General features: G+C 32.2%; 1 protein-coding gene across 1 annotated transcript in view; it reads right to left on the bottom strand.

Moving 5' to 3' along the window:
- The window catches only part of LOC126969272 (ras-related and estrogen-regulated growth inhibitor-like protein), a 32,700-nt gene extending 8,668 nt beyond the window's left edge, over positions 1 to 24,032 (bottom strand). Inside the window, exons 1-4 of the mRNA XM_050814655.1 lie at positions 23,859 to 24,032; positions 7,707 to 7,800; positions 5,373 to 5,429; positions 4,305 to 4,405 (exon numbers count right to left, since the gene is read on the bottom strand). Of these exons, the coding sequence (XP_050670612.1) occupies positions 4,305 to 4,405; positions 5,373 to 5,429; positions 7,707 to 7,779 (231 nt within the window). The 5' untranslated portion in view covers positions 7,780 to 7,800; positions 23,859 to 24,032. The remainder of the gene's footprint in view (positions 1 to 4,304; positions 4,406 to 5,372; positions 5,430 to 7,706; positions 7,801 to 23,858) is intronic.
- Positions 24,033 to 27,659: the final 3,627 nt, after the last annotated feature.

Below are 27,659 nucleotides of genomic sequence, written 5' to 3'. Positions count from 1 at the left end.
CGATTTGATTAAAGATAAATATTAGCGGAATTTACACTCAAGATAATCTAAAATTTGTACATAGACAGCCCGATAATATAGACTATATACTTGCGTATAGTATATAGACAGTACGACACTACTTGAACAATTTTGATTTTTTTATGTGGTAGATAGTGGCTTAATATTCAACACCAGGAAGAAACATAAACTTATACCTACTACTCGGCTAAGTCGAGTTAGTCTAAGTCTTTTATGGGACTATGTATATTCTTTTACAACAAGATCCCAGAAAGTGTTAAAAACAAATGTATTACGAATTTCAAAAGAATTGTTAAAAATGTTTGTGTGGTAAAGGTTACTATAGTATAAATAACTTTCAAATCGATACTGAAGATTGGGAATGGAGCGACCGCCAAAACCAACAAAACAAAAAACAACAAATAAATTTATTTTTAACAAGATTATTATTACAACTACAAGAAAAAGGATATATCTATCAATGTAGGTACAGCGATATATATCATACATGTTCTATATCAATACCAAAGATTTTTCTATAATTAGGTATTTCAATAAAATACTATTCAAGAGAGAGAGTATTTTTAATTATCTTTAGAAGAGTTAACGAATTGCAGGTACAGAGAGATATACATAATCAATTTAAGTAAATACAATAAAAAATATTCTTTTATAAATTAATGCTCATAAGTCAATTAATACTGTGAAAATAGTTAAAATAATATGCACCAATCACAGGCACATCAAAAGAAATTGTATAATTAATCAAAGTGACAGTAATTTTCCGCAAAGTTCAATTCCAATATCAAATTTATATATAATTGTTTGTCCAATCATCGTGGGCATTGGCACTTCATCAAAACCGTATCAAAATAAACAAATTATCAATCAAAGTTTCAGTAATTTTCCACAAAGTTCAATTCCAATACGAAAGTTAAATTTAATAGTATGTCAACGCAAACATTTGGCAAGCGGCGAGATGAAGTTCAAATGATACAGCACCGTAAACAGAATGAGTCATATGTTCTTGGGTCACTGGAACGAATAGAGACACATTTCAAACTGTTTGTATTATATTTGTAGCGATTAACCCATTTAGCAGGATGTAACGGGCTTTGATTTCATACGCGGAAGGATCTATTGGTTCCATTTGATATTATGCAGATACTTGTAAATATTAATTTTGGTTATGGTTCGATTTACGACCGATCTGTGTAGGTCACGGCTTATCTTATGAGTTATTTTGCCTTTGAAGTCCGTTCAATTAGTATTAGATTAATTATTTAATAGGATGACGTTTCAGTATTTTTTACCAGTAGGCTTCTTTGTTTAGCCAACTGTCTTCTATCGCATTTATCACGGGGAGTGTTCCGAAGAGCTGTTTCACCTGATTCATGCCGTCAAATTCCACCTTCGCACGACACGCTACAAATTAACATATCATCCCCACCATCTGGAGGTGTGGCATTCCTACACAGTGTGGTTATCAAGGAACATTCTTCCACGTACCACAAATCTTTGGAACGAGCTTCCTTGTGCAGTGTTTCAGGGACGATACGACATGGGTACCGACAAGCGCGTACACCTTCCTAAAAGGTCGGGCACCCTCCTGTTATTCCTCTGGTGTTGCAAGAGAATGTGGGCGACGGTGATCACTTAACACCAGGTGACACTCGTTTGTCCTTCTTTTCCATAAAATAAAATGTCGGGTAAGTACCACCACAGCGCGAGGCGATATTTTTCTGCCGTAAAGCACAAATGTGCAAGCAATCTTTAAGAAATATTGTAATTTATTTATTTGTATTTATTTCATTACGATGTATATTTTCAGCTATTAACAACAGCTCTGTGTCGGATAAGAATGTTTAAATATTAAACTTTTAAAATAAACATTCTTAACAGAATGGCCTATCATTTTTGAAAGAAAGAAAAGAAACATTTATTTTAACACTCACACAAATCACAAAAGCATAGCCCCTAACTGCTTTGCTCTGTGCTTCCCCGGGGCATAATAGGGAAGACCCAGGCCCAAGCGTGTCGTAAGAGGCGGCTAAGAACATTTAACAGTGGCAGATTCCTTTGCAGAGGGTGCCGGCTAGATAACTGGTACCACAGGGCGCCGTAGCTAGTGAAATTTTTGCAATTGACACGTCTTAACATGTCTCAAGGTGATGAGTGCAATTGTAGTGCCACTCAGAATTTTTGGGTTTTTCCAGAATTCTCAGCGGTACTGTACATTGTAATGGGCAGGGCGTATCAATAACCATCAGCTCAACGTCCTGCTCGTCTCATCCCATATTATTAAAAAAAACTGACACGAGAGTGACTGTAACTTTGAATAATGAGTGAAATACGTGTCTTGCAGTTGATATGTATTGTTATCTAAACCCAGTTGGACGGGGCCTCATAAAACATTACAAAGATTATATTTGTTTTCGAATCTATTAAAGTGAAGGGTAACGCAGGCGCTAACAAGACTATAAAAACTATAACCTCGCAATTATTGTTGTTATTTTTATAGATCACTAACATCCTTAATCTTTCAGTGATTTATTAACAGAGTTGTTTAGAGAAGCCAAAGGTCATTGAGAGTTCGTTTTGATCGTGAAGGTGAGTAATACTGAGATTCAAACAAGATTTCATCACAATGTATTAACCTGCCAGATTATCCTTCTATAAATCATTTGCAAGTACGTTTTTAATTGCTTTATTTATGGGAGCCCTGAAAATAGTATTGCCTTAGCATATTTTAACAAGCATTCCGGCATTTGAAGGCGTTAAAGTTTTATTAATAGACGATAATAACGATATTAAAAATGATATTACTCACTCTAATGATTAAATGTCAAGTAATACAAGCAGACATTGGAAAGTGACATTTTGCAGTTTAAATGCAAATTTTCCAATCCTATTAATATTATAAATGTGAAAGTTTGTATGTCTGGATGTATGTTTGAACTTCTTTAACGCAAACACTACTGAATGGATTTTGATGAAACTTTGCAATAATATAGCTTACACACCAGAATAACATATAGGCTATAATTTATAAAAATATTGTATGAATTGTCTATACATTTAAATAAAATTGGAGTGTCAGTTTGTAATATTGAAATAACCGTTTTTTACTAAATGTATATTCTGAATACATACACCAAAATGACATTTTTTACAATTTTTGTCTGTCTGTTTGTGCCGGCTAATCCGACGACTTTTATTGGCAGGTAGCTGATGTAAAAAGGAGTAACTTAGGCTACGTTTATTTTATAAAAATAAAGCAATCCAAGAAACGGTCTAGCTCTAAAAAAATTATATGGCAAAACAACGTTTGCCGGGTCAGCTAGTGAATGATAAATGAGAGAATTATACGAATGAATTCTTCACATAACAATTAGAAATATACTTATACTAGCTGACCCGGCAAACGTTGTTTTGCCATATAAAGTATAATTCACGCGATAGTTTTATAAGTAATAAAATATTGCCTATATTATAGCCTGTACATCATTTTGTTCTATTGTCAATAGTTTTTGCAGCGCACGCAAAAATAGGTTTTCGATTTAACACCTTGTGTTACAAAATAGCAATTTTATTACTGATCCCTAATTTTGAAAAAAAAAAAACATAGCCCATAGCCTTCCTCGATAAATGGACTACCCAACACTGAAAGAATCATTCAAATCGGACCAGTAGTACCAGAGATTAGCGCGTTCAAACAAACAAACAAACACTGCAGCTTTATAATATTAGTATAGATTATAGTGAATTAAAGACAGTAAAGTGCATCTTGTCCTCGCAAATAAAGACGATTATTGTTGCATACGGAGACGGTCGTTGACATAAACTCAAATATAAACTGATCTGATATACACTTAACACACGCTACAAGGTAAATCTCAGATACTTTATTTGAAGTTTTGTGTACAATGACTCTCCAGTTTTTATCACATTATGTTTGTATTCTATTTCTGCCATGAAGCTGTAATGTGTAAGCATAATTGTACTTGAGTCTGAAGGGCACAGTAGCTAGTGAAATTACTGGGCAAATGATACTTAACATCTTATGTCTCAAGGTGACGAGCGCAAATGTAGTACCGCTTAGAATTTTTGTGTTTTTCAAGAATCCTGAGCGGCCCTGCATTGTCATAGATAGGACATTTCAATTACCATCCTGCTCGTCTCGTCCCTTACTCGTCTTGACCCTTAAATTTTATGTATATATGTTCTATTGTATACATAATATTATTTGAATTTGTTTAGGTGAAGCGAAACGCTAGTTGAGATATAAAAGATATAATATTCACCTGTTCAGCAGGAAATCTGTCAGCATTTGATCCGGACACATCTATTACTTCTAAATCTATTGGTGTACCATTTATAGGCACTGTCTGTCTGTAGAGAAGATCTGTAAACAAAATAAACATACAGTCATGATTAAATTTTTTGCCTTCAAGAAAATTATTACACAAAAAAAATTTTTCACACATTCATACGATGTCTAAGATTCATATTATCGATACGACATATCACATAGGTATGATGAATAGATTCAGTCCGTCAATAATAAAGTGCCTAGCGCTGCCGATGTTCTTTCATGTGTTCAGAATCCTTGTGTTCAAGCTCTTTTTCAGGTACATATGTCATATCAACCCACAAATACCAGCAATGGAAGGTCAAATCGCATGGTCTGATTGTGTACAAACTTTAAGGGTGGTTTGTACGAACGAGATGAACGAGACAAAGAGAATTACACTTCTTTCGAATATATATATAGTGTAAATGCTGCTATAACTACGTGAAAAAAAAACACGTCAATTCTTATACATTTTTCTGCTTGCTTATAAGTACTTAAACTTTTAAACATTTTTTTATTGAAAAGGAGGACAAATGAGGACAAATGTGAGCACCTGGTGTTAAGTGATCACCGCCGGCCACATTCTCTTGCAACACTAGAGGAATCACAGGAAGGTGTACTCGGTTTAAATGCCGCACAACGAAGCTCATTCCACAGCTTTGTTGTACGTGGAAAAAAGTTCCTTGAAAACCGTACTGTAGAGGGACCCCACACATGCACGTAGTGGGGATGGTAACCTTATTTGTGGTGTGTCGTACGAAGGTGAAATTCGGCGGTAGCAATCAGGTGAAACATCTCTTCGGAATACTCCCCGTGATAAATGCGGGTGGAGGACACGCGATGAAGCGACGTCTCTACGCAATGCCAAGTGGTAAAGAACGAAATAAGAGACGCTGTTTAGGCCCAGTTTACATCCATACGAAATCACTTTCCAAAAAGTGTACACAAAATAATTGAAAGGAATAGAACAAGATCATCATGAAATATTATATTAATAAAATGTTTCTGAATTATTTACCTGTATTTGAATGGTATTCTCCAATGTATCTCCGAGTCAGGTAGCGGACGATGAGTGCTGCAAGAAATAAGGAAAATTATTTTCGGCACGAAATCTACACTCACTAACTCTAACGAATCATATATGAATTGCTTAAATTTTATCTTGATCGCATTTTGAAATTCAAATTCAAATATTTTGATTCAAAATAGGATTTGAAATCCTTTGAACGTCAAATACTACCACCCATTCGTAATATAAGTTTATGTTTGTTCCTCGTGTTAACATTATGATTGTCACAGTTTCTAGAAAATTTGCTATCAGGCTTATGAACATACAAAACATTCTCTTATCTGTTAATTTCTTTAAACGTTGCTCTTAATTACTCTTTAGGATTTAAGTTATAAATAGCTCTCTTCTACGGAAAGCTACTTAAAGTACATTATGATTGACCCCTTTGATATGGTTTACACTGTTATTCAAAGATGAGTGGTTGAGTACTGTTGTGTGAGAAAACAAATATTACATCATGATTCCAAACAGTAGGTCAGGAATATGTGTTTTTAGTTTATAGTTTATGGCTGACTTGATTGTCGCTAATCCGTTTGTAAACTTGTTATTTTTTTCGTCTCTTTCATCGTGAAGTAATTCTTTCATAGTATATTTACTAGTAAATCTTTTGAGTAAGCAAACGAAGAACTGTTTTCCATTTCTGATTAGTCTCATACCTTGCTCGCTAAATGAGCTACCCTTCATTGAGCGGCAAAATTTAACAACTCAAAAAATACAAATATAGTCAAAATATAGTCGCTACTTTCACATATATTAATGTACCAACAAGTTCTAAATCTTTTTAAGACTAACAATATTTTTACTTTTCTTAAGTTGGTTTATAGGTTGAGTTGTGACGTATTTCTAACTACTGACTGTCAAAGAATATGTAATAGTACAAGTGTCTATGTGGTTTTTTAAATGCTAAGTTGATCCAGTTTTGTGTATACTGTAACTGTAATATGATGAATAATTTAAAAATAAATATGAGTATATTTTATTACAAATGATAGTCCTTCATATCTATCAAATATCTATAATGATCATGCAATGATAATATCTTTTTTGATTTCATATCGCTTGTCATTCAATGAAACGATATATTTTATTTCGATCATGTTAGATAAAAACATAAGAAATTCCCTGGAATTATTTATTTTATCTTTATATAATTAACCAACCTTTTAAAAGATTCGGCATTTTTTTAAGTGGATAAAAAATATTGTTCTAAACAGGTTTTCATTTATATTAGACCTTTTTTATAATAGTCCATTTTAAATAAATAATTCTAATCGATTCCCAAATTACAAACTATCCTACAACTGTGACAACATTATGAATAAATCTTCATAATTTTGTTAAAACAACCCTTGGGAGCTTCATTTCAAATTCAGAGAATGTTAATCCAAAAGTAACTTGGAATCCGAAAACATTGAGATCAAGTTTCGACTTTCCAACTGAAAGTAGGCTAAAAGTAAATATGAGTATACATACACAAATTTTTTATCCATTACTATTCACTGAAGATATTTAGGTTACATTTCGCATGTTATGATAGATTAAAAGCTATGAGTAAGTACAATGTGTCATATAATGTGTGTTATTAAAATATTTGTCTATGATGTAACTCATATGACATGTATTTATAACCCAATTTGCAATAAAATTCTTTGATCTATAAGTTGATCTTAGTGTCATTTGGCTTTAATTATAAATGTAATATGTGGATGGTCTCGAATGAATTTGACATGAAAAATCTCTTTTGCATAATATTACATCGCTGGAATTTTGATGATATAATAATTATCTTTGCTTCTTGATATTATTTTATTTGATTAATATTAGTTATATGAGTAATAATCGCCAATTTTAATTTGTCAAACCCGTTGAATTGGCCCATTAAAAATTTCTACATTGTGTTGTTGTCATATACAACTGGGTGTTTCCGGCTACAAATAAATTCCGACTAGGTAACTAACCACTGATCACAAACATAAAGAGCGTGAATATTAGATTATACATTTAGTTTGATTAATCGTCCCAGAATTTTAACCGTTACATTATGTATGGCATCGTGGGTGACAGTCATCAGCTACCATAGATAGATATATAGAGATGTGTATGTCATTTGTCGTTGATAATTTAAAGCAGCATTTAAAAAAAATAGGTGAAAGCATACACGTACACATACGGTACGTGATGCCATATCACTTTCAACTTTCTATCGTTCAATGACGTGAAAATTACTAGAAGCTTCTCTGGTTGAGCTACAGTAATAAAACGTAGTAGAGAAATGATTGTTACCTGATTTACCAACTCTTGAGCTCCCGATGACAGCGATGCGAACCCGCGGAGGTGTCGCACGTTCGTCCTTCATCGCTGACAGAATATTTATTAACTGTAACAAGAGACGTATTGTTATTAAAATAACATTAACTATTCTCATCATCTAGATGTTTCACTTGTCCACGAATCGGTTTTGGATTTGACGTAATCTTGCACGCCAATTAGGTACATTCTACAAATAGGACATTATGGGGACATGACAGCTATAAAAATGTCGAAAAAATTTAGATTAGAACTAACCTCTACTTTGAGCAATGCACGTACACTAACACAAATTGTCATACAAATCGTCAATGTATGATTGGTATCGGTTGTCTAACAGCAAGAGACTCTATCTAGATGTATAAATTATCTAAGTCTATAATAATGAACATTAATAGGTTCCAAATTTTTGAATTAAGAATTGCGTTTGACATCTCGATTCTTTCCGACGGTTATTTAACGGCACATGTTACCGGTTCTTCAGTGGCATATTTAGAGCTTTGCTACATCTAATTAGCTATGACCTCGATTCGTAGGACGAAAGCACAATGGTGTTGCCATTCATTATGAAAGGAGCCACTGCGTCTGAAATTTTTAATTATCATTTTGAACGCGGTCCAAGCTTAAAATACAATTCTTATTTACTCAACTCGAGTCCCGAGTGGGTAGCGTCTTCGTTTCATTCATTGGGCTAATGAACGTTTCTATTACGTCACCCACTTGTCTCAACCCACAAAAATGACGTCGGAGGATAAGTTTTGATAACAAATCTTTGTTTTTCTAACCAGCTTCCTGCTGCCTAATAAAAAGCGTAGTAAAGCACATATCCGCCAACGTTCTCACAGTGAATAGCGGAAAGTTTTGGGCATTGAATCATTTTGTGGTGATGTACGATTTTAGAGGATTGTTTATAATCATCAAGGAATACTTCAGCTGTAAATCAATTTCAGCGAATGTCGAGATTCAAATATAAGTAGTTTATGACGGATCCATGCAAAAATATCGGTAATAACATCGCATCGTTCGTACGCGGTAGAGGCACGTCTAGTATTTTTAGCAGAAGCTGTGAAAAGTTCCCGCGCTTTGCCAACCCGATGTTTAGCAGCGTAATAGTTGAATAACCTTATACAAAGGTCTGTGGTAAGGTGAAAATGAATGTCATTGGTAAGCTATCGAATATATTACGAAATAGGTACTTATTTATGATTGACTGACTAATATCAAACATTTAGTGACATGAAAAATATTAAATGAGATCTAAAGATGATTTAGAAGCTTAACTTTTTTATAGATGAACAAACGAGCCTAATGGCACTTGGTGTTAAGTGATCACCTACGTTTTAATGGAACTACAGAAGAATCACAGGATCCTATGTACATGCTTTTTTAAACAACGATACGGTTTTACTACTCATTACTAGTACTGGCCCATACAGAAGAAATAAAAAATCTTGTGTCTCATAAAAATGACAACTACAATCTTAATAAATTAAACACGGTTACTTGATAATTTATTTTTAAATGCCATCAAAGGCGGAAGTCATTCAAAACAAAAGATGATCATAATTTAAAGACACCCGTTAAAGGTTTCTGTAAAAATAACGTTACAGGGTCAAAACCAATGCTACCAGTTCATCAATTTGTCATTTCCCTTCGCCAGGGTTGAAGACTTGATGAAAAAGAATGTTTAATAGCATACAAATGTTTTTAGAGGATAACTACGAAGTATTATTAATCTGAGCGCCATGAAATGGATTCTACGGGCTAGGGCCATTTAGAAAATTACTAATTGAGAGCTTTTAAAATACCTACAATGTTTTCTTTGAATCAGGTATCTTCTATCTAGTACTATTTTTATATTTGTGGGTATTCATGATATGTGAAGAATTATCTTAAGATATAGAAACTCTGTCGAGGCCAAACCTGTCGTATACGTTTTACATGATTTAGCTTCGGATTGTTAAAAGTAATAAAATTCGCCGGCGGCGTGAGCGGACCAAAAGTTTGTGTGTGCTATCAAAGTAAATGCGCACGTGTTTGTATCTATTAATTATATTTTTTTATTATCACAAAACACGTTTGAATTCGTCATGACATTAAAATATATTGCGGTTTTCGCTGTCGACACGGTCGCGACAGAATCTTTATTTACGTTTGGCGCCGAACGATTATAGTCCTGCGTCGCCAAAAAAAACCTGAGTGTTGCCAAAAACAGTTTCCCTGACGTATAATACTCAAATAAGAATTCGCAAGTATTATTCCCTTTGATTAAATTTGATACGTTATAATAATTTATAAAAGGTTAATTACATAATATATTACTCATAATTATTATTCAAATAGGTACCAAGTTTAATTGAGCAATTATATCTGCTACTTTTGCACACAAACTCGAACTCTATTCAATTTTATTTATGTAGGCTCAGATTAAACACTTTTCTTCTTCTCAATTTTTCATTCTCTTTCACAATCTGAACCGTATGTTCGGTACAATAGGACCCGTGAGAACATACAAAAACAAACTCTTGTTTCCCATATAATAAAAGAATATTTGGTATTTCACCTATATTGTGGAATACCTGGGTATATTAGCTAGATCAAGAAAAAATTTTGATCACTTTCAATCTTTGGATCTCTTAGAAGTCAAACGTTACTCTAAACTAATTAAATCACAGTTTCACCAACAATTGATTCAGCTTTATTACTACTATGTGAATTTGCTACTTCAATTTTATTTACTACTTTATTATCTTTTTCTACTTCAAACATATCTCTGCTGCCATAATACATATAAGGTTGCCTCCTGTGTTCGAACTATTCTGCAATATGAATAGAATTCAATAAAATATATGTGTTCTTTTTAATTTGAATACATGAAACAATTTTAATCTAGCATGAAGTTATCTCAATTAATGCATGGAAAAATCGATTGTAATGGTAGCCATAAAGGTCACGGTGGTGGGTGGAAGAGTCGACGGTAAATGATTTGTTAATGGCGAGATATATCAGTGAAGTAGTGAGTGGCTGGCGGCTGCGTGGGAGATCCCACTTGTGATTAACATTAGTGTCACGGATTAAGATGGATGTGAACTACGAACACTAGAATATCTTGCGGAAGTATTAAGCAGCAGCGATTGTATTCAAAATATAAAGCCATGATGGCCTAGAACATATTGTTACTCATTTTTGTTAGTTTTTCATTGTAACACTAAACGTGTATTTGATTGAAAGTAAAACGTAAAAACGTCATTTCTCAAATATTGAGCCTATTTGGAATTACTTAATGATCTATACTCTACCGTCAAAAAAATCCGTTTCCTTAATATGAAGTTTGTGGCCGCGACCATTTTTTTACTATACTATTAAAAATATTTTAGAGCGAAAACATAAATAAGTTTTCTTGATAAAAAAGGCCCCAAAGCCGAAATCCAAAATCTTTACGAAGTATTTTTTCGCTTTATTTGAAGTTAAAATAAAGTTTTAATTTATAGGAGAGGAGCACAGAGGATCACCTGATGGTAGTCACCTCTCTAGTAACACCAGAGGAATCACCAGAGCGGTGCCGACCTTATAAAGTACTAAATATCGAAATGATCGGACAGCCTGGGACTAGATTATGATTATTTTACAGTAATAGCAATGACAGTACAATATTGTACATTTGATTAAAAAGGGCGCAAAAAAAAAATGCTGGGAGAGTTTGTTGCGCCGCTTCTTCTCTCTCAGAGCGCTATTTGTTCCCAAAGCGGTAGTAGTATATTAGAAATGACATCAAAAAGAAATATAAAGGAATCAATTTTGAGAAAATAAATGCGTTTTATGCCTTTTTATGACTTTAAACGTGGCGGGCGAGGATTGAACCTGAGACACTGTAACAATCAACAGTAATTCTATCTATTGCGTCACCGACGCTTTACTATAAATGTACTCGATTTCTATTATACTAATTTGTACTTGTACTAATCTTTTCTGCCACTTACCAATACACCCGGAACCATAAGACGTAGAGACTTGATATTTGGTAAGAATACAGATTGTACGAAAATGCATCCGCAAGAGTTTTTATACGCTTTATATTAGCTTCACCTGTATGTTTGTATGTTTGTAACTGACTTCTTTGGGCGCGATTTTGACCCACTTTAAACGGCTAGATTTCGTTCAAACTTTGTAGATTTATCGAGGACCGATGACATTACACTAATTTGACTAAAAAATTAAAAATAAATAATAGTTAAAAAAAAATTCAACTAAAAAATAGAAAATAAATTTAAATTAAAAATTATGTAAAAAAATATATATTATTGTAAAAAAAACGTGGGGTGCTTTTTAAGATATTATTAAAATAATAATTCTTCTACACCCCACGTTTTTTTTACACTAAAATATATTTTTTTTACACTATTTTCAATTTAACTTAATTTTCTATTTTTTAGTTGAATTTTATATAAAGCGTGCTTTTTAGTTTTTTTTAACTATTATTTTTATTGATTATGAATAGAACAGCTAGTAAGTTATAAATAATTAGTAAAAGTATAGATCTAACTAGTCTGTGGAGTAAAATGGAGAGTATTTACACTCACTATTTTATATCTCAAGAAAATAATATGACATTATAGAGTTTTAAATCATAACTCATCATACTATCCTTACGGTACTTGTGAATAAAGAACAGCGCATTTTTAATTAAACTTCTAAAGATAAAACATGATACAGTTTACATCTTTCTTCGTAAGCCCACGAACCCTACATTAACCTAGATTCTTTAACGCTGTATGCTTTTTACGTTCTGAACAATGTGAGGTTGAAAGCTCTTAAATAAAAGTATCAAAGTTACGTTGTACTGTGTCAGTTATGTCAAATATAATAGACACTTTTTGTATTGTAATACTAGTTAGTAACTACCAATTAGAAAAGTTATTAACACATAATTATTTGTTGAGTTGACGGTTGTATTTTCGAGACCGAGAAAAGTGTTCGTTCGAGTTTTATAACACGTCTCATTGAATTTGCGATGTTCACAACGAATTGATACAAAAAGAGTTTAATAATAATGTTTTGATTCATAATAACAACATAATAACATTCTACTGTGTGATATAAAATAATTATTAAGTACAGTTAGTAAGGAACTACGACTTTTTTATGTCTAAAAAGAGTGATATTACGATATTTAACTAATCCAGCAAATAACATACGTACGTTAACTGTTTTAAATATTTGAATATGTGTGGCGTTAATTTTTTTTTCATGCAATTTTTCTTTTAGCGTTTTTAAATACCTTAAATCTTGTAAAAATATGTGAGATGACTTCAGGGCATAATATTAAGCACTACGATAGACTATAAATGATAGACAAACTATATACTAGCGCATACATAAACAGAGTTGCGAGAGAGAAGAATTGGCCCGCAAGATAGACATAGATATACAGCAATATTTTTTCATATTCTAAAGCAAAAGCGAATCTATTTTTATTGTAACTGATTTTGATTGACAACTCGAAAACAGTCGGCCACTAAGTCTATGATATAAATAGTGCAGCAGTTCAGATCAGCCGTTTCGACTAGCAAGGCCAGATACTGTTACCGGTTAACATAAACGCTGTGTTTGCGTCGTATTTATTTATTTATTTTATTGGAAAAACACAAACAGAAATACAAATACATGTGTAGACAATAAGTTATAAGAATTATAATACATGTATTCTAAACCACGTGTTCCGCTGATTTTTAACAATATTGCGTTATCTACGCTTAATACTACTAATGCTTAAAAATAATATTTATAAGTAATAGTAATAGTGACATATATACATATAAAATATTTAAAAAATAAAATAATCAAAGATATATAATAATATAAACCTATACATATTATAGTAATACACTAAAATATATATTATATCTACTATCTATATTATACACATTTACCTATATATATATATACACATTTTAGGAGCCTGTATTCTATGTATAGTTCATATTTAAATTTTGTATTCGTCTTCTTGCTTCTTTCTTAATATACTTATAACCTGGGATTTAAATGTGGACTGCTTGTCATGAAAAATATCTAAATTAGTGAAGTATTCATTATATCTATAACACATTCTACGGACGGGTGATCGTATTCCAGCATTTGTACGCGATGGTGGTATATAAAAAGAGTCTTTTAGTCGTGTCACGTGCGCGCTTCGTCGTTTTGTAATTTACTTTATTAACTAAGTCAGTGCAATTTATGTTATTATGAATGATTTTGTATAAATAGAGTGATTCGAGTTGTATTCTAGCATTTCTCTCTGAATTTTTTCCAAAGTATCTGTGTAAATATTATACACAGGATCCCAAACTATGACTGCGTATTCAATAGTTGACCTTATGAGAGTACAATAAAGATATATAAAAGTTTTTAGGTAACGGAAGTTTTTTCCTATTCGGGAAACGAAACCAAGCATCTTAAATGCTTTGTTTGCTATATTATCAATATGTTTATTCATTAACATTTTTGAATCTAAAATGACTCCTAAATCACGAATTTCGTCAACCTTACTAAGTTTGTATTATCATGAAAACTACAACTGATCATTACATTTGACACAAATTCTGTCTACCACTACATATTATCAAACAAATTTCCCGCCGCGTCTGTTTGTCTTTTCGCGCTAAACTCAAAAACCAATAGATAACGTGGTTCTTGAAGAAGGTGTTAGTATATAATTTGCTAAGTTTTTGTATTAATTTTTTTATACATTAACGTAATTTGTTGGAGGTGTCGGAAAAAAATAAGCTTTCATCGAAGACGCTGCCTAACTCCTTTGGGATGTAACAAAATAATGTATGGTGGAATTTTGTTCCTTGTATAATATCCTTATATAATATGTCTACAAAAAAGTCCGCAAAGGCATATGGCTCTTTAGTATAACATACTATATCCATTTCAATAACTTAAAAAATTTGTAATTATAAAGCGGAAATGTTTACACAAGTACGATATCAATTCTTATTATTGTATAAAAACACTCGTACATAATATAAAATCATTTAGAAATATGTTTTTGTTTCATTTCTAACTCATTAACTTGATTCCACAGTTCCTATGGCTTTAGACTACATTATTACCAAATACTTATATTTTTTCCATTGACAGAACAGCGTCTGACGTCAGCTTGTTAATTGAATAACTTTGTCTATTTATTTTGTTGAAATCCACAATCACTTAAAAGTTATGAGTCATCTTATGTTAACACAGATTAAATTATTATCTTTTAAAATACTATATCAGCTATTATGACAATATTACTTTAACTACTAAGTTATTATTCTTTTTAAGATAAAAATTATTGTCCCTGTTTTTAAGTTAGTTAGTGGCTTCAGTTGTGAAGTATGCTTAACTACTAACTACTCCAATATTAATTCATATTATAATCAACGGCAATTTAAATTGTCTACCAATACACTTGCCGGCCTCGCGCTATCATAAAGTCACTTCAACATACATTGTCTTTATTATCAAATTTCCTTTATGTATAAAAGGCAAATTGAAATCAAAGTATGAAAGCTTTCATCGCGTTATAACAACACTATGTATCGCGTTTCCTTTGACATTGATCCTTGAAAGCATTGCCAATACAAACGAAGGTCGCGCCCTTCAGCGAAAACCTTTGAGTAAGACATCGAAATCCCATCACCAGGGTCCAAGGCCTGCGAATGTTATGAATTCTCTATCAGGAAATGATTAGGAAAACGATTAGTGTAATCCAATCCAGTATAGAAGACTAACAGTGTTTGCCCGCGACTTTGTCTGCCGGGGCTTTTGTTATATGATGCTCTTTGAAGATTGTGAATAAAATGTAAATGCTGTGCTGTATCAGAGCCAACATGAGTGCAATATTATAATATTATTAGTTATGTAGTTAAGCGTGCATGTAAAACAAATATATTACATTGATTTATATATTCTGCTGTACTAAATGTTTTCTTCATAATTTAATTGTCCTCCCCGTGTTTCCCCGGGGCAAAAAATAAAAGGGAAGTCCCAGCCTTAAGACACCCCCAAGGCGATTATGGGCATTTACCAGAGAGAGGCTTCTAAGCACAGGATGCTGGCTAGATTATGGGTATCACAACGGCGCCTATTTCTGCCGTGAAGCAGTAATTTGTAAGTATTATTATTAGTATCCGTAGCTAGTGAAATTACTGGGCACGTACTAACCGATCTAGGTCTCATGCTATTTGCTATAGTGTATTAGGAATTAGAATGTTTATATTATAGAAGCCAATTTGTCTATGACCAATTCATTAATTTGTTTTTATTATTATTTATTTATCGCGTGCCATTAGATTTTCCCCTAACAAAAAGTGACGCACCTAAAGAAATTTAAAAATAGAGAAAATGTCATAAAAAAATATCTATTAATGTGTATTATTCACGCATCAAAACTCTTTATGAAGTAATGATTGCATTTTTTTCGCTCATAAAACTTGAGCTAAATTTAAATCAAATTATCAAGATCAGAGAAAGTAATTTGAAAATTCAAGGTAAATGCTCCCTAGTTTATTGTTTCAGAGACAAGACTGTTGAACGCATAATGCACTTAACTGTATATTAAGTCTGTTTATAATTCGTCCGAAAGCTAAAGTTGAGCATATTTGATAGATGTTGACAAGGTTTTCTTTACGTGATTACAAAAATTACATTCAATTAAATCAAATTATGTTTTAATAGTGTTAAGATTCATGTTATTTAAAGATATGAAGCCCAAGGATGTCGTAAGAGACGAATAAGGGCATTTACCAGTGGGAGGCTTCTTTGCACAGGACGCCGGCTAGATTGTAAACATTATTGTGTTTCGGTCTAAAGGGCACCGTAGCAAGTAAAATTAAAGGGCAAATGACATCTTATGTTAAAATTTTTGTTGAATAAATTATTTTGAACTTTTCATTGTTACGTTTTGTCTTTTGTTGTTAATAGTTCTGTAGTTTCTATTGGTCTATATCAGTTCTGTCAGAAAATCAAATAGTTTTTGTATGTAACCCGGATCCTTTAATTGATTTGTCATCATTATAATAATTATAATCAGCATCACAACACAACACCTTTACACAAACTGTAATACTGAAAAATAAATCTTAGTTTTATTATAATAATATCTTAGTGATGCTTGCTTTGCACACCGTAACAAAGCGAACATGTGACGTCATCGACGTCAGATCTAGAGATAATGTAATAAACGTCCGTACTATTAATGTTTTCAAGTTCAGTTTGATGTACCAACATTATAGTACAAGGTAATCTGTATACCTGTACTTGACCCAGTACAACATATAAACACCATTACTCAACAAGATGAGTTTAACCCTCGATTACACCATTGTTTATGTATAATATATTGAAGGTTATAATATTATCTAATGTGTTATATTATATAAACAGCTAATGACCGGTGAGCTACACTTCACCTAAACAAATAATGCACATAATACATATACAAAAATCATATCAAAATAAAACTTTATTTATAACGAAATTTTCAAATGTAGAGGTAATACTTCTATTTCATATTATTTTCATTGCAATAACTATTTAATTTTCCCTTTTCGTTTAAATTAAAATCGGTTCAGTAGTTTAGGGAGTTTATCGCAGACATACAACGTTACAATTTTTTTTTATTCATCTAGATATTTATGTCAGTAATCCAAGGATGACAGACGGTTGTCGGAAAATTAAATTTGTGATTAGGGATTTTGTTTTTCGTACTTACAATCGACGTAAATTTGTGATTTGAATTTATAACATATTGTAATATAATTAATTCTGAGTATATTCTTCAACCAAATCTTAATTTCAACAGATTTACTATAAATTTTTATACACAAAAATTTCGTGTCAACGATGTACATTCTACTGAACTGATTTTAGCAAATTTTGCACATTCTACTTGAGAGATAGGATAGTTTTTATTTCGATTCGTGAAAGAGCCTTAATATTTTTTAATTCAATTTTTAGACTGTGTGTGATATGTCTAATAAGCATGAGACTTAAATGCCTGAAGATTGTTTTGTTTTTAAATAAAATCGCAATTATTTTGTATACCACATTGACAATGGATGGAAATTAACTGTGTAGTATGTGTTGCCAGTACTTCATCAATAAACTAAACAGCCAATAGACATGGCAATGATCTTGGCCTATTTACTGAATAACAATGGATCTTAACCTAGTTGTCAATGTTGCACAATGTTGCCTGTCATATTTGAGGTTGAACTGAGTTTAAAATTAGGCTAATGATGATTTTCGCGCGAATATTTGTCTAAATTAATTTTATTGTATCCTTCGCCTATTTTAAATACAAAGTTAGTTTTACAACTTCAGATCAAGGCGGCAAAACGTTGTTCATGTCAAATGAATTCAAAGTTCATAAAAAAATACGCTGTTTTTATATGAAACTTATTATTTTTTTTACCTTGAAATTGTCATTAAATAAGAGCTTTGTTGGCGGTTATCTTTGATCGTACAAGTGCGAAAAGTAGTTAATGTGGGATGACCTCACTTTTGTATAGATAACATGTGATTATATTTTGCCCTGTGCTTTTCCGGGTCTTAAAAATTATAGCGGGTAAGTGTAAGACATTTACAAGTGGGAGGCTTCTTTGCACCGAATGCTGGCTAGAGTATGGGTACCACAAGGGTGCCTTTTTCTGCCGTGAAGCAGTAATATGTAAGCATTGTTGTGTTTCGGTCTAAAGGTCTAAAAGACGACCTGTATAGCCGGGTGGTTAGCGATCCTACCTACTAAGCTAGAGGTCCCGGGTTCGTATCCCGGTAGGTGCAAGCATTTATATGATGAATATGGATGTTTGTTTCCGAGTCATGGATGTTTAAATGTATTTATGTATGTTTCAGTAAGTTTATTGCATTAAATATATCGTCTTGCAACCCATAACACAGGCTGTATATGCTTAATTTGGGACAAGATAATTTGTGTAAAAAGTGTGTCAATATTATTATTAATATTAAAGGAGGCCTTAGCTGGTGAAATTATTGGGCAAATGAGACTTAACATGTCTCAAGGTGACGAGCGCAATTGCAATGCGGCTCACAATTTTTGTGTTTCTCAAGAAGCCTGAGTGGCACTAATGGGCAGGGCGTATCAATTACCATCAGCTGAACATTCTGCACGTCTCGTCCCTTATTGTCATAAAGAAAATTAATGGTAAAGCCTTAATATATGCTAAGATATATATGTCTTGATCTATGAAACGAAATATTTCAATTAAATCACTAATATCAACTTAATTTATCACTAGTTTCAATATGAAAATTAGCTCACAATAAAGGCATAAAATCCTAACAAATCTTACAGCGATTTTTTATATATAATAATATATTTATATAATAAACTTCAAAGTTTGAAATTGATATTTTGTTAATTCGTCTTGTTAGATATGTTTCTATCAATATCTGTTTTATTACAAGTAGAACATAAAGTCAAAATAGTTACCAGGAGATCATGAAATCATCATCTACATAATTGTTTCTAGTCACAGCAGTTGGTTTGTATCGCGTTGTAAACATTACATTTAGATAGATAAAACTTCAACGATAAAAACGTTTTATAGTTTTGTATCTAAAATTGTTATCGTTCTTGTTTTGCTAACCTACACCTAATGTTTCATACTTAGATCATTTAAACTTCTAGATAGACTGTGATAGCTGTAAAAAGGTCAAAAAAATTGAGGTTAGCAGTTAACCTCTATTTTGGGCATTGCACGCACACGAACACAAAGTTACATACAAATTGCGTGGTTGAGACGCAGGTTGTCATGCACACTAAAGTAATAAACCTCGCCTGTTTTCATCGGTTGTCTAGCAGCAAGAGGCTCAATCCAGTTTAATTAATTATCTAATGGTTCATATATAAGCAAAAACGTTTTTCTATCCCTAAATAGTATAAAATTTTCATAATTTTAAGAAGTGATTGTGATAGAACTACGAATGTACGTTTAACTTTTTTGATTTACATAAATTATGGAAAGTACACGTTAAAACTTTAACAGTGTTATGTAATTTTTATAGAACCAGAAATACCTACAAAAAAAAAACAAAACGAGTTAGCCTATAATATTATATTCTTCTCAAGCGTTTGGAAACAACATCAATATTGTGATACGATTTAGTATATGAAAAAAGTTTTCTCCCAAATTGTCAAGTTTCCCAAAAAATATCTCATTTAACGTTTCGGGAGAGCTTAAAAAATATTTTAAGTGACGTTATCGATCGATATCTTCACTATTCAGTGTTTTACTAGAACCTGAGCGGCACTACACACGGGTGTATCTGACTTTAAATGACTTGTATCTGACATGTATATGAATTGTATCTGACTTCTATCCGATTCTTTCAAGTTATACTTCTTTTGTAGCATCAGGAATAAATTATCAGAGTGACTTTTTTGCGATGCGCGCGCACACCGTCACGCTAATTCGACACCGTGACGTTAAAGACAACAGCTAACACACTAAAACTACACAATCATCTTTTAAATAAAATGTATTACAAAATTAATGACTTTTAAATAAAATGTATTACAAAATTAATGACTATTTCATTGGTTAAATATTATAATATAATAATAACTAATAAATTTAAATATTTATATCCGCTGACAAAACTGATCTTGTTTTTTAATTGAATTGTTTAAAATGTGTTATTAGTTAAAAAGTTACAATTATAAGCGGTTTAATCCGTTAAAAGTGTTTTATTTAAATGTGTAACACTCGCGTTAATAAAAGAGTCATGTTTAAATTTTTTATTTATAATGTAACAACCTAGAATAATTTTAATACTAACGAGTCAGTAATATTTGCACACCAGGACCTGGTCGAATGTTAAGGTGACTAAATTTAATGTAAGACCTACTTGTACCAACATTACAGTGAATAAACTGTTATTTATTTATTATTATTTATTTTAGCTGGAAAACTAAACCTAGATACCTCACATGTCTACTGAACCACAACCAATGGACGAGAATCAAATTTTCTATACAAAATTTCAATTTATATACAAGTTTAAAATAAAAATTCTCTCCAATTGTATAAGAATAATTTGGTGATATTTAATAACAGCGGAATAATAATATTTTAAAAATAGCACGAGGAATTAAATGATTTTAAGGATTTTTATTTAATTACGCTAAAGAAGAAAAGCATCTTGCGTGCGTACTCAAGTACAACACCCAAACACTTATTTTAAAAAAAATTCAAAAGACACCATGTAAACTAGGTTTTAATATTAATTCTAACTGGAACATGTTAATATTTCATCATCATATAACCAATTATAGACATAGTTGGTATGGCTCGTGGCGTGCAGGAAATAAAATAATATGTGCGTCATTGCATTAACTTTGTCAAAGTTTGCGTTAGTCTTGCTGGCGCAAAATCAATACATACACAATATTGATTTTTAGCCAGCTACGAAAACAAGCTCAGAATAAATTTTCAGCACTTCATTAGCAACCGGAAGTGAGCCAATGCAAATACTTCAATTAATTCTGTATAATATAAATAGGTGATTGATAATTTACTTTAAGATTTTCATTTTGTTATTTTAATGTGATACACATAATTTCTGGGATTAATTATACAATTTAAATTTCAAAATGGTAACAAATTTTATTTGTTGTAACTTTTGTTTGATATTTAACTTTTATAGTTTTTTACGTGGAATTGTTATCGAGTTTTCTTACACAACCAAGCAAACCAATGATGGATTAAAACGCTTGTTGATATCTGAATTTAATAATTAATAGCTTGGTATCTTTAATATGTCGTCAAAGTAATTTGTGATATTCCAATTAAAATAGTCACTCAATAGCGACTGAATATTATTTATAAATCATAAATAAAAAGAAAATCAGCAAAATACTATTGATAACTATGTTTTATTCCTCAATGCTATTAAAAATTTCCAGTAACTGAATCACAAAATAGTTTAAAAAGCTCAAGATGTTATTCCATATAATACATAAATATCTTCGCGGGTGTATTATTAGAAGCGACGTTTAGATAATCTTATACCACTTCAGTATTCATTCATTCAAGCTCGGATGAATAATATTTTCATACAGTATCGGAAAATTCCGCCAAGTGTTAATTTACGCCGCACGTGTTGTTTGTTTTGACAGGATTTTCCGTAGCTTGCGGAAATTGAGTACATTTCCAGATGTCCTCTGTCGTTTCACCGTTTTCTGACTGCAATTACCCACCGGTATTAGCTGCGGTAACTAATAAACTTCGCTTTACGACTTAGAACTGCACAAAGTGAATACAGATTATACATTTGAATCGGGAAATCGTTCTCGTTAATGATTAGGCCTAACAATATATATGTAATGGCTTCCTTTGTTTATTCAAACAATTTCCTGTAGTCGTGATTATGTACATGTTAATAGATTCTTAATTTAAACTTTGGAGATAAACATATTGGTACAATATCAGTCAGACACGATCTATAACTATTATTACGTATCATTAAAATTGTGTAAGACACGCGTGCTACACGTATTAAAAACAGGAAGAAATTAAAATAATAAAATAAAATCAATGGTATTTAAATAAAACACTTTTTCAAGGAATAAAACGCGTGTAACATTTTAAACACTATTTTCTAATCTTTTCACAGCATGTTTTCTGAAAACGTAGTGTGAAAAGGTCACGAAAAGTCGGATTAACTAAAATAATCATACAAATCTCTAACACAAAATCTAATGTTAAAACACATTTACAATAACACGCGTTTTAATCCTTTAATTAAAAGTGTTTTAATTAAATGTGTAATACTCGCGTTTATCAAAGATTTTTTAATTGTATTGGTAATTATTTCAAATTAATTGTAATGGACTTCATTCCGTAGTTTCTTCGGGATATGATGGACCTCCGACCCTTGGGTGGCGGTGATAAATTATAATCAGCTCACATGAAGGGTTAATTGTCCTCCTATATGGTGTGATTAGAAGAATGATAAAAGATAGAACTTAACAAAACCGTAAAGTGAAGGAAAGCTGCGTACTGTGATCACATCTACAGAAAGAGACGAGACGAGTAGGACGTTCAGCTGATGGTAATTGATACGCCTTGTTCTTAACATAGCAGTGCCGTTCAGGATTCTTGAAAAACTCAAAAATTCTGAGCGGCACTACACTTGGTTTCATTCAAAACACAAAAAAATTACTTCATTCAAATTCACCTAAAATATTTATTATCATCGATACATCATCGTTGGCTTGTATATGAACAGACGCCGACACCATTGCCAGACTTAATTTTACATCACATTGATGTTCACCCGTCGATAAAAAAAGAAGCCGAAAAGCGCCGGTGGTGCAATAGTTACAACCGTTGACTCTCACCACCGATGGGTTCGATCCTTGCCCGCCACTTACCAATGTGTTTGTGGTTTTCCAATTCATATGAACGTTTATAAGTTTCTTTATAAGTTCATCAACAATATTGTTATTCCTGTGGTGTTATAAGAGAGTATGGGTCGCAGTGATCACCTACCGATCAGGTGACCCTTATCTATGGTTGCGTTCTCCTTTTCATAAATTATGTTTTCCTATCAGTACAAATATTAATTAACAGAATAGAGACATGTCAAAAAACACGAATTGTACATTTCTGCTTCAACTTTTAAATCGGTGTTCAATTGTTATAATTTATACATGATTGGGGAAGTGGTAAACTACCATCGCGTGAGCCCCGTGTTCGTTAAAATATATATCAGAAAGTTTAACAGCATTATTGCTTAAATCAGCATTATTGATTTGTAATATAATATACTAAAATAAGAAAAATTAATAGCTTTCAATACTTTGTCGCATATTAATACATATAATTAAATTTAAAATCCTATTAAAAACAATTTACTAATTAAAATCTATAATAGTTGAACAAGGCTCTTTAAATATATTTAACTGTTTAATTTAATAATCTTTATTCTCCATTTACAATATATTATACTAATTCAACTTATGGGATTACTTTTTGAAAGATTTAAGACGCGTGTATAATGTATTTTATCTAAATAGTTTCATATTTTATTGAAACTAAGTACATTTTAAATCCGTACCTGTATATTGTTAATATAAACGCCCCGAGCGAAAGCTGCAGTACAGAACTTTCAAACAATCACAAAGTTTTCACACAACACAAATAGTTTAAAAAACACTGAACGCAACAAGTCACCGAAGCTTTTGAAACGCGCGCACTGGCTTGGGCGTGTGGAACGACTGGGCGGAAAGTTTCATTCCCGCCCTATTTATACTGCGGGCGCTGCGTAATGGAGCCACGAAGCGAGCCGCACTGAACATTCAGCGATTTTCATACAAAAATATCAGAGGAATTCGGGGCCTAATTCCCTCTGTCACTACCAACGAACACAATGGGAGCGTTGATCTCGCGAGATTGAACTAACGAGATACTTTACAGCTGACCGGTGGCCGACTTTTCCACAATATTTGCTTTCTGTGCCTTTTATGGTGTTGGACATTTGTCAAAGGAGTGCAGAACATAGTAGATATTCAATAACTTTATGCAAACTTTACTATTTTAATTATATTATCTTTTATCTTCAACTTCTAAAACTGGAAATATTCCCAGTATATTGGTGCAACGTGCAGTTCGTATTGTTTCAAGTCAATATCGCCTTATTAATTTAGGTCAAGGAAATGGCTACCTTGGAAAATTTTCAACGTTAAGGATTTCTTACAAATCAAAATTTACAGCCTTATCGTTTTAAAATTATTTCATTTATAATCAACATAAAGTGAAACAGCAAAATCTTTCAGATGTCAAGACTTACACAAGTAAGTTAAGAAAAAGTTAATCTATACTAATATATAAAGCTGCAGTGTTTGTTTGTTTGTTTGAACGCGCTAATCTCTGGTACTACTGGTCCGATTTGAATGATTCTTTCAGTGTTGGGTAGTCCATTTATCGAGGAAGGGGCTATGAATAGGCTATGTTTTTTTTCAAAATTAGGGATCCGTAATAAAATTGCTATTTTGTAACACAAGGTGTAAAATCGAAAACCTATTTTTGCGTGCGCTGCAAAAACTATTGACAATAGAACAAAATGATGTACAGGCTATAATATAGGCAATATTTTATTACTTATAAAACTATCGCGTGAATTATACTTTATATGGCAAAACAACTTTTGCCGGGTCAGCTAGTAAAAAAAATCAGAAGAGTTATTAACAGGTGTATTGTGTACATAGTATGCGTATGCACACATATACATACAGAAAAGCTTTAAATGAACAATATTTGTACGTTCAGCTTGCTGTTATGAGCTGCGGTGTTTGGGAATCCCTACCTCGGTTTGACTCGTATTGTTAACGCAATGAGAAAAATAATACGATATAATTGATTTTGGTAACGAGAAGCTTTATTCAATTAATGCGCAGTTAATTATAAGGATTGGTTCATTTTGTTTACTCGTAATTCGTAAGCAGTAACAATTATAATTTAATATTTACATTGTTATGATGAATGTACTAGAAATGTGATATACACTTATATCTTTTCTTGACTCTTTTATAAAATATTCTACCTTTCTTTCATGGAAACGGAGGACAAATGAGCGTACCTGGTGTTAAGTGATCACTGCTGCCCACATTCTCTTGCAACACCGGAGGAAAGGTGTACGGGCTTCTTTTGAAAGGGTATCTTTCGTATTGTTCCTGAAACAACGCACAAGAAAGCCCATTCCACAGCTTGGACGTACGTCCGAGAAGTCAAATGAAAATTTGCGCTGTGCAGGAACGCCACACATCCACATCCACACATGGTAAAGATGATATCCTAATTTGTGTCGTGCGAAGGTGGAATTTGGCGGCAGGAGTCAAGTGACACTCTCTGTGATAAATGCGATAGAATACACACAATGAAGCGACGGTCAATGTTATTTTTTAAATAAAATGAAATTATTTGTTTTTCTTTGGAGTAGGGTATGTCCAGATCTTAAATATTACATTGTATCCTGTATCCAGCTTATATTAAAACCATGCAAAAACTTAACACTTATTTAAATATTCATTAATGCAATAAAAATTTGCAGTAGTCTCTACGCAACGCCAGGTGCTATGCATAAGTCTCTCATAATAAGGTTCCAATATGTGGTTAAATAAACATTGTTCACATTGACACAAAGAAGCTTTGCGTCTACCACAAAGTTTTCAACTCTTGGTGAACAATATACTATCAAAACCTAACACAAAGCCTTCTTCACAATACGTTGAATTTGTAAAATTCATAGTTTCAATTAATTCGTTAAAATTCGTTAAAACGTGTAATTCGTTTACTCGGGTGTGGTGAGGACCTCAGATTTGCTTCTTTAAACTTCATCCTTGTAGGAATTGCAACTATTCTACTAATGGTGACCAATGTACTATTAAATACTACTATTTTAGAATTAGAGAGAAAATAAAATAATTTATGCTTTATTAATTTAATTAATTAACATAATGCTGAATGTGCCACAAAGGTGACAGATTGTAGTAAATAAAGGGTATTAAAAAAAAACAAATATAAGAACAGCTTAGCGCATGTTTCATCCGCAGCTTGCCAAAAAGAAATCTAATTTTAATTGGAGGCAATAATTGTTAATTGATTTTATAATAATATAATTTTATGATAATATTGCCGACCCGGCAAACGTTTTTCGCTGCATAAGGTTCCGAATAAGTAATCACCATAGATTTCTATACTTAAGTCTTCTCCGAATTACGCTGCGTCGTATGGTGTTAGTATTATTCCAATAGGTTCAATAGTTTCCGCGGTTAACCGAAGGAAAAATGGCGATATATTTAATATAAGATAATAATTATAATATTGACACACTTTTACACAAATTATCTTGCCGCAAACTAGGCATAGCCTGCACTACGGGTACAATACAACAATATATTTAATTCAATATTATTTACTTAAACATACAATATATACAAATAAACATGCATAATTCTGAAACAAAAATCTGTAGGTATAAATGTTTGCACCTATCGGGATTTGAACCCGGGATAGCTCAGTAGACAGGTTCACTGTTCTTCACTGATCAACCGACTATGTTTGCTCGACAAATAAGTACCAACAGATAGGGTTTTGATTACATAACCAGTCGATATCCAGACACCAGGTGCCGGAAAACGTGAAGGAACACGTGGGCTTGAGCTCCGATCAATTAAATTTAATGCTACGATGAGATATTTGTGTTACGAAAACTGCTCAGATACGATATTTTATTATTACTTAAAAAACCTCATTATAATGTACGCTGAAGTGGTAATGTAGATAATTGTTCTATTAATAACGACGGATACTCACGATGTAAATTGATGTCGATATTTCGATCAAATTGCAAGAATCGTGGTCGCGGCAGTCATAAAAATTACAATGTTAAAAGTTTAAAAAAATGTTGACAGTTGTTTTTTTTTTAATAACAATATTGACACACTTTTCACAAATTAGTTGGTCCAAATTGTACAGCAGTGTATGGGTGCAATTAATCCTACTAATATTATAAATGTGAAAGATTGTATGTCTGGATGTATGTTTGAACTTCTTTAACGCAAAATCTACTGAATAGATTTTGATGAAACTTTACAATAAAATAGCTTACACACCAGAATAACAAATAGGCTATAATTTATAAAACTATCGTGTGAATTAAACAAAATATAAAAGAAGTGCGATTTTTACTAATGAATACAACTAGCGCCATCTCTTATCAACTAGCAAGCAAAAGATCAATACAATTTATATGGGAAAACAACGTTTGCCGTCAGGTCGGTCAGCTAGTATAATATACATTACCTAAACATACATATAAATACATATGAATATCGTGAACGTGTTCCGCAATCGCTCC

The sequence above is a fragment of the Leptidea sinapis genome, chromosome 17 (genome assembly GCF_905404315.1).
Source record: "Leptidea sinapis chromosome 17, ilLepSina1.1, whole genome shotgun sequence".
NCBI classification, from domain to species: Eukaryota; Metazoa; Arthropoda; class Insecta; order Lepidoptera; family Pieridae; genus Leptidea; species Leptidea sinapis.
The sequence above is the reverse complement of the archived record's forward strand: the minus strand, read 5'-3'. Positions and strand labels throughout refer to the sequence as shown.